General features: G+C 34.6%; 1 protein-coding gene across 1 annotated transcript; it reads right to left on the bottom strand.

Annotated features, from left to right (window-relative positions):
- Positions 1-4898: 4898 nt before the first annotated feature.
- Positions 4899-8450, bottom strand: LOC113550230 (tetratricopeptide repeat protein 25-like). The gene is made up of 5 exons (XM_026951944.1): positions 8052-8450; positions 7093-7419; positions 6526-6935; positions 6109-6421; positions 4899-5156 (listed from the first exon to the last, which is right to left on the bottom strand). The coding sequence occupies exons 1-5, from the start codon at positions 8448-8450 to the stop codon at positions 4899-4901; spliced, it is 1707 nt and encodes a 568-aa protein (XP_026807745.1).
- Between the last annotated feature and the right edge of the window lie 1351 nt (positions 8451-9801).

Raw genomic sequence — 9801 nt, 5'->3', positions numbered from 1 at the left:
TATCGATTCCTGCAAGATTGTCTGCAGATGCCGTGCGGGCGCGGCAGAGGCGGTGGCGGACGCGCGCGCGGCCGTCCGGAGGGCGAAAAGAGCGTCTGGGAGACGATATAATAATAATATTACTGCTGCAGACGGTTGCGCGCTTGTGCTGACTACGTCGCGGCGCCCGGTGGCGGCGGAGGCCGAGAGAGCCACCAACAAATCAATGTTCCCGCAACCGCTGTAATACGACTGTTCATGTGTGTGTGTGTGTGTGTGATGTTTACGGAGTTGCACAAAGCTAACATACACGCGTGCCATTACATCTTCAGGAAGCTTTCGTGGCGCCCCAGACGAGAGTTCCGGCGATGATAGTAATACGGCGTACAGCATATACATTATACATATATTATATAGGTACGTCGAGCAGCGGTAGGCCCGACTTTTTTGAAAAATTGGAAAAGGGCATATGAATTTTATGAATTGTTTTCAAACCACGTTATGAAAAAAATAAGAAAATCGTAAAATTTTGTGTGTGAAAATTCTTCGGTAAAAGTGCTATAATTAATTATTTCGATAATACATCGTGTGCAGTAATGGAAATTTGAATATGCATATGTTATTATTATACTGTAATGTGAATGTTGACATCTCGACGTAAACAGCCTTTTGACGGCGGTAAATATGCTGTACATTATTGCGTAGTATCACATACTATAATATTATCGATCAACTCGTTAACTATTATATTATATGAAATATAAAAATCCCACAGAAAAAGATATTGAAAACATGAATTTTTATTTTCACAATGAAATATACAGTCGTTTTAAGTGTTGATGAGAAATCAATAGAAAAAAATTCAAATGGGGGATATGACACTCACCCCCCCACACCGTCAATATTTTCCCGATACGGAGGCGCCTGTGTGGTGACTCTGCATACCCGCGTGATTGAAATCCTCGCCACCCAGTTACACATGCTGTGTATGCTCGGTGTTTGGCGAGCTGCATGGGAAATCGGAGTGAACAATTTTTTCATTTTAAACAGTTCGCTTTTCAAATTATTATGAAACACGATTAAAAATAGTTACTTTTAAGTGTTGTAATGACGATCGGGTGGTAAACTTTTCTATCGAAAAATCGTACGCAGTAAGTTCCCGTCTCTGACAACTAAACTCTTAGAATACGTAGCTGAACATTATTAAACTTAAAACATTATTGTGTACGCTATAGAAGTGTTGACTTGGCAAACACGGGTTACGTCCTTAAAATGTCGCTTAGCCCCCTGTGATCCTTTTTAGTTTAAAAACTAATCACTTACATATCATCACGATTCCGAAGGGGGTCAAATGGATAAACTACCTTAATAAAGTTATTTTATATTATTATTTATCATGTTTATATTATTTGATATAATACACTGCAGTTAAAGAGTAAAGTATATCATAAAAGACGATTTTAATAAATTAACTACGATTTGGGGGCGAAGAGACGGCTTTGAGGCGGTTCGCGGATAGGAATAGGGGTTTCCGCGAGCGAATATATAATACATCGTTATTTTGTTATATTACGCGGTTGTCTCTCGTATTTTGCAGTGCGGCGCGAGGCGGGACGGCGCAAGCGCCCGGGGCCGAGGACGCGCCGGCAGAGGATTCGCAGACAGATAAACTCCGACGATACCGCGGCGACCGCCCACGCACTAACTATCCCACCCCTTGCGCGTACTTTCGCGCACCGCACTGGTAAATATATTGTCATGTAATATTTTATTACGGTCGTTTGTACACCGCACTGTCCTGTGACGAACATATATACCCATGTCGTATATCATATTCGTTTTATATTCCTATGATTGAGCAGATAAAATAAAGTCGTATGATTGACTTTGAAGGCAAAAACGTTATCATCCGCATCAGGCAACATCTCGTAGGATTTGTACGATGTTTTAGTTCTAAAGCGAGTTACACGAGCGTTTTCATGTTTTAATATTCTACACGCTCGTGACAACTGCGCCGTAGGCGTACAGCTAATTAAAAGCTGCGTAGACTATCGTAAAAAACCGCAGAGAGATAATGATTTTAGCTAAAAGTTTCGCATTAGAGCTGACTACACCGTGTTGCATATTCTAACGACGAACGTCGCAAATATGTGTCAACGTACGCGTGCGCGGAAACTCAAAAGTCGCCCGCGAGAAGTTCGTCGACGGACGGTATTCTATTCTACAACGGTCGTAAACCCGCGTAACCTTTGTTTTTCGTCGCGTAAAACATCCCCCCCCCACTTGTACTCACACGCGTTTCTCCGACGTCTATACCACCGCACCGGCTAATGTGCCATATGTGTGTGTGTGTGTGTTTGTGTGTGTGTGTGTGTGTGTGTAGGTGATGTCTACGTCGTCCCACGACGCACTACATAATATTATATATTATATTATATTATTCTCACGCGCGCGGTTTCTTCACGGTCTCTTCGCGGGGCACAAACGATTTTACACGCGGTCTGAGACCTGTCGACAGGCCCGCGCCCGGCGCGCATTGTTCGGTTTCCCCGAAAGGCCACGCAGGGTTACGGCACCGCGCGCGCCGTGTGCCCAGGAATAATAATAATGCGATTACAACGGACGACGACGACGACGACGACGTTTCGTCTCGTACAAATAATAATATTCTCCGCCGCAGTCGCCGCTCGTTTTGTCTTCCACGATTTACGATTTTTCGTTTAATTATCGTGGCGGATGTATCGGACGTGCGGTGCGTGCGTGCGTGCGTGCGATGCGAGCGCAGTGCTACAGCAGCTCGTTCAAGTTCATATTATATAATAATAACATATCATAAATATGTACATATTATTATTGTGTATATATATGTATACACATACACCTATAAACGTAGTATTATGGCATCTATTATATGTACACAAACAGGCCGACGCCGACGTGATAGTACGTCGTTATACAGGGTGTAGTCGACACCGTGATTTGTTTATAATATTATAATTCATTTGCGATTTTTTTACTCGACAAAAATAATATATTACAATATTATGTTTTTCAGTGATGGCCGATTGTTATTCAGATGAGGTGATGGATTCCGTGCTCAAAATATGGCTTATCGACGTTCAATTTTCGTCGACCCTATTCTTAACCAGCCTACACAAAACAAAAAATATTTCTCCACAGTTCACATTATATTATAGTTACTTCATAATATTACTATAAGCGTTTGGCTGGTACACTTTTACCGTCACCACCGCGCATCCATTACTATAAACGGGTGTCTGTACTTATGTCTATCTTCTAATGAGTGACCCGCATCGAGTCTGAGTCATAAGTAAGGCCCAAACTTAAATGTTTAAAGGAATCGAACAAGTTCTAAAAATAATCAAAAATGCTATTTCAACGATCAAAAATTACCAACAAATTTTTTTTACTGTCACGCAATTACGCGAGCGATAGGAAAACTACCGTTTAACTTTTTAGGAATTCCTAACACTTGAAACCCTGACATAAATTAAAAACTATTAAATCAGATTTTATTGAAACATTATTTCTTGATGTGCTATTTTGAATTTTATAATTCACCTACACTTTTTAGTGTTACACTTTTGATCGTATACGATGTATTAATGTATGCACTGAAAATTAGTAGAATGCTTAACAAATGCGAAATAAAATTTTGAACAAGTGTTACAAATTATATATACTTACTTGAAATGCATTGTAACCGAAAACTAATGCACTTTGATTCATTTAGATTTGGGCTCCATAGTCATATATTATACAATAGTATATTTAGGCGGGTGAGTATGTACGAGGACTGCACGACGTGGCTACACAGACGCACTCTGTACATCATAAGGTATATGCGCACACCAACTACCACCAGCTATATTCACGTACGCCTTATACTTACATACATACATATATATATATATATATTGGTGTCGTGTATAACGTTATAGGTAGTATATAAATATACTGTACGGCGGCGTTGGTCGCGGTGGGTCCTGCAGCATGATGTCGGGCGGATATGTGTGCGACAACGCGTTTCACGCGTATTTAAAACGCCACCACAATTATACGTTCGAGCCATCCGATAACCGTGAAGCGCATATTACGCATCAACGTGTGCAGGCTGCCGCCGCCGCGTCTGCCGCGTCACTCGTTTATTCACATTATACACGTAATACCTATATATATAATATATTGCACACACACGAGAGCATTATAGTCACACTATACTAAGCGTATACGATTTTAATATTTATAAGATTTATGCGGCTCACCGACACGAGATCTCACGCGTTGGTAAAGGTTTTTTTTTTCGTTTTGCTTTAAACGTTTTTGGCATGACAACGTTTGCGCAGATACATAGTATATGACCTTAAGGACGCTGCACCGGTTGACAAACCATCACCGGCTGTTTCTTGTCGAACGAAGTGTATATGTAGAGGAATAGAACTATTTCTTTATGTCAGTAATGCAGGCATTACTGCATTGATCATACCTACATGACTACATAATATTTCATAATATGCAATTATATTGTGCAGCATTTGTAATATCATCATTGTCACTAACTCACTGTAATTTTTCAATATTATTAACGGGTCAGTCGTGGTATTGCGACTGTAACTATAAACTGTGGTAGAGTCATAGTCGAAGTAAAAGCGGTAAAATTCGATAATTAGATTTGGGCCGTGCTCAACTTTTGGACACGACACAATAAATTACGTACCTGTATTACCGCCTTAAGTTATATAATGACCCCTTTTTCTGATACCTTGTAATTGAATACGCATACGAATAATTGATATTAAAATTTATCGGTCGCGAGTTTAAAACACTAACGACAGTTAGATCGATAAAATGGAGCTCTGCATGTTTCATTGCGGTGAATAAATTCAATCAGTTATACGTTATTTCCACCTTTTGTTGACTATCAATGGTTCCTGTCTAATGTATGTCCGATGATCTGCGCAGTTAATTTGTGGTGGTTCTCCTAACATCAGAGACATCCGGCATTCCTTGGGTAATCTATCGATACGGTTTAATAAATTGTCCATGAGTAAAATATTCTCGGAGTCTGGCATGATTTTTATCAAGTCTGCTTTCCGCTCATCTTCGGTACCTATTTCAGGCACTTGTACTTGGCCCGTGGCAAATAATTTCCACATCTAGAATTATTTATTTTATTAATTAAAACGTTCCAGAATGTGTGATTTTTTTCAATATTATGTACAGTATTAATATAATATTGTAGAAAATAAATATTAATAATGACGAAATTTTGATGATTATAACATATTTTATAATCGTGTTGAACATTTCATAAATTGGGTCGTACAAATTAGTAATAACTTGTTAGTTTTTCATGCTTTATTCGTTATTTATGTATTATACCTAAAATCTAAATGCTAATATATTATTTATTCAGGCAATATAGTAAAGTATTAATTATTCATTATCATTTTATTTAAAAATATTTTCAAAATTTTTGTTTAAGGCTATTATAATATTAGAAATTTAAAAAACAAAACTTTGTAGTACTTAAAAATAAATAGTATTAGTAAATGAAACAGTTTATAAATTATTTACATAAATATTAAATGCGCATGTATATGTTAAAAGTTATAGGTACATTATATAAAAAAAAAAAATGATAATATATTAAATATTTGATAATAATAGTCGAATCACAACATGAATAATACATATATTAAATTATTATCAATATTGATTATTAGCGAAATTTGGACACCTTTTAATTATTTACCTGTTATCTTATTATGGAAAACCAAGGTAATATTAATCTTACTTATAATACCTAATTAAAAAGTATCTGCTTTTAAGTTAGTGGTAAAATAAGTACATAAATATTTTTTTTTTTGATATTGATGTAAATATTTACAAAATTATTGAAACTAAAAACATTTTTAACTATATTGTATTTGCACGAGTCATTCTTGTATTATTGTTTTTTTAATACTATGAAAATTAAAATATAAATATAATTTAAATTAAGTTATATAATATTACTATAGAGTTACGTATTATTGAGGGGCAGGGTTTAAGGTTCTAGTATCTAATTATATTTTGACATGTGCGCATAAAGAATTTATATCATACTTTTCTCATAAACGCGGTGACGTTTTCATCCCCCAGAGTTCTACTAAGCGATATAATAAACTCGATGGTTTTTATACATTGGAGCCCGTTGCCTAATTTAGACTCTGAGATCATCGTCAGAATTAGTGCATTCACTTGCCACGCGATACTACCCAAAGCACAAGCGTCGTTGAACATTTTTTTCGTTAACGGTCTCGTGGCTTTGAATTCGTTTAGATGCATGTAGCATTTAATCCGCTCGTACTGAAGGTACAGTCTGTAGGTGGTTAACTCGATGTCATTTAATTGTCTGGAAAGTTTCTTCAAATAACTCCTATGTATAATATTCGTTCACGTTAGTATATGCATTGTACAAGATATGTCGAAATTATAGGATATACACAATATTCGTGTGCAAAGTGTGCATTTTATTTTTACTTTGTGTTTTGATTTTTGGGACCGAAATATGACTCGTGATAGACGTGATTGTAAGCGTCATTTTTGTCAGAGATCGAACCCAATATGAATAATATCCTCTTGTCGTTCATCTCATTCGACCACTCGGGTATATCACGATTCAGCAAGTACAGAGCCAAACCGAATACTTCGTACAAGGTGTTCACTACCTTCAGCGGTCTATAACGATGTTCGTCCATGTATGCCATAGCTAGTTCGGCTTGTCGTCGAGCTGATTCGATTTTTCCAGACAAACAGTGTTCAACTATTGAATTAATATACTTGGAAACCTGTAATATGACCATATCTTTGATTTTTCGCTGATCATTAAGCTGGCGATTTGGTCTTTGACATGCATACATATAAAATGGTTTTTTTTGGTATAAATCTTTCTGAAAAAAATCATTTTTTAAATAATGTTAACGATTGAAAATTATAAAGACATTATATTATATAGGTATCAACAATAAAATTTAATAAAATTTAGCTGTTATTATTTTTGTTTTAGTATTTTTTTTGAAAACCTTACATCCTTAAATATATATTTACTTTAGCTGTTTCAAATGTGTGAACAACTTTTTGGATTTGTTGATAAACTAATTTATCATTTTTATTATATTTAGGCAAAACATCCAACTGTTTTCTATAAAACCTCACGTTTTGTACCATGTTCCGTAAATAGTATGCTTCTTGGGTTTGTTCATTGTGAGTTTTGTGAGTTGTATTAAACTTTTTAGGATTATTTAACTTTTCACATGTATCTAAGTCGAAGAATCTGAGTCGAACTTGTTCATTTTCTATAATTTGTAACATTGTGTCTTTTAAACAACTCATTATACCATTAGCAGGTAAATAGTTATCCATAACTTCATTGACCTAAGAAAAAAGAACATTTTTTTTATAGTTCTTATTTTCTAAGTCATATTCCACACATCTATGAACCAATTATTATAATACATAATATGACGTTTGTACAAAATTAGGCGCTAAATTTAAACTTTCAATTTGTAAATAATTAGTTTTCCTATAACAGTACATTTATACATAGGTAATTGCGTGTTTGATTTCAATTTAAAGTTAATACAATTTACTTTTGAGTGAAAAATAGATTGAAAGTTAATTTATTATTATAATTTATAATAGATAAATTGTAAATGTATTAATAATGATTCAGTTAAATTATTTTAAAACAAAGACGAAAACACGTTTTTATTGCTTATCAAAATAATATTTAAATAATAAACGTGTACTGTAAAGGTTATTTTGTATGTTGTAAAGTGGTAATTTGAATATTATAATAATACATTGTGTCTATAATAATACAGTACCTACTTAACAGACCCTTTCAAATAGCGAATTTTTTGGGGGTATTAACTAAAAACTGATCAGTGAAAAGCTCCAAATAGTTTATAATAATATTTCAGCGATCAATAATGTCTGATATTTAGAGGTTTTGCTGTATTATATTTTATTTATTACGATTTCGAAATGTATATTGATTTGTTTACTTTTAGTAATCCTTGATTACAATCAAACGACGTTTTCCTTTGCATAAAATATCGACCGTAAGTCATTAAACTGCTTTCAAAGTTTCCCAATTTAAAGTTTACACAAGCTTCGTTCTCGATGGTTTGGAGTAAATCAGGATCGTTCTGCATTGCATGGGTCTGGTGTTTTGCCGCTTGTTCGGGTTGTAACAATTTCTGATAACATTTACTGAGTTTGACGCGCGTTCTAGTGTCCACGGGGTCGTAGTATAAGACGGTTTCATAACATTTTGCGGCTTTTTCGTAGTCGCCTTTCTGCTCAAACTTTTTACCCACTGCAATAGTTACTCTTAACTGATTCAACCATTCCGGTTGTGGTTTTGTATTCAAAAATGCATCTAATTTTATGTGCAAAGCCATGTTATACGAAAATCCGTGAGAAACAAATACGAATTTAATCTATATCTATATAAAAAAACATCATATATCGTCACAAGATATTATATTTTAATGTGTTTCTAAACATAAATTAATTTTTTCGAGTTTTGACGTCATGGCTACACAGCTTATAAATCTATACAACTGTTGGGTATTCCGAGCTATATTGTAGACATATATTATATATTTTATTTACAAGAACATAGTATAATATTATATAAAAACAAAATAGTATACAGTATACTCATATATATATATATATATATATAATCGGAACAAAAATAAAAATAAGAATTTAATATTGCAGCTAAGTAGGTATAAGAGATCGATTAAATTGCTATGTACATTTTTTCATATGATATATTATATAATATTGTTTTTATTACGTTATTTTTATTTATGTTTATATTTAAAAAATATGAATTGGATGTATCACAATATCTTTTCTCGTATAATTATGAATTAAACATGTGGGCTTCACACTATTTCATTTTTTTTGCACTTTTTAAGGTGTACAAACAATAACCTCTTAAATAAAAGTTACTTGTTTTATTTGTATAGTCAATATACAGATATATAATATGTCATATGATCTCTCATTTTCTGCTTATCTTCTCATAATATATTGTTTACGAAAAGCTTAAAAATGAACGATTTCATTTAGCCGGACGATCCGTTATGGACATACCCAATGACCAACAACACGTCAACCACGGATTATTATCACAGCAGTGAGATATTTAAGATCGACGCGTTTCGACAGAATACTATACACATTTTACAAACGTACACACACTCGCGTACGTATAATATATATATATATATATATATATATAATAGGTTTAAGGTATATAATATTATTTTATGGCATCGCAAGAACACCGTTGGATTTTTTTTTATATTTTACGACCACTATGTTATTGTTTTTTAACGTTCCCGAAACAATACAGGAGTGTTTACGCGGGCGAGGTCGGTTTTTAATGCTTCGGAAAAATTGTCCCAAACAGCTTCTCGCACTACAGCGGCACATTCACCACCTCCGCCACCTCCACCGACATCCGGATAACGTAATAGACCTATAAATGATGGTTTATCGCTTGCCCGTTAGCTCGGAAAGTTATCCCAGAACGGCTGATAATAATTCATCTCTGCAGTAATTCGAGGGACACAAACAGTTTCTAAATTGCTTTACGGTCCAATCTCCGGAATCTGTGCGGGATTCGTTTTTTCCGTTTTATTTTTCTAAAATTTTTTCCTATTGATATATATATATCTTCGATTTTGATCGTTAACTTAACGTATCCGAAATATAGCTAAGTACACATTACTTACA

The sequence above is a fragment of the Rhopalosiphum maidis genome, chromosome 4 (assembly GCF_003676215.2).
Source record: "Rhopalosiphum maidis isolate BTI-1 chromosome 4, ASM367621v3, whole genome shotgun sequence".
Lineage (NCBI taxonomy): Eukaryota > Metazoa > Arthropoda > Insecta > Hemiptera > Aphididae > Rhopalosiphum > Rhopalosiphum maidis.
Note: the sequence above shows the minus strand (reverse complement) of the source record. Positions and strands in the feature narration are given on the sequence as shown.

Coding starts and splice junctions, on each gene's coding strand:
- LOC113550230 (XM_026951944.1), bottom strand. CDS start 8,450: ATGGCTTTGCACATAAAATTAGATGCATTTTTGAATACAAAACCACAA. Junction 6,422..6,525: donor CCCAAAAATCAAAACACAAA/GTAAAAATAAAA, acceptor TATTATACATAG/GAGTTATTTGAAGAAACTTT. Junction 5,157..6,108: donor TCACCGCGTTTATGAGAAAA/GTATGATATAAA, acceptor AAATAATTCTAG/ATGTGGAAATTATTTGCCAC.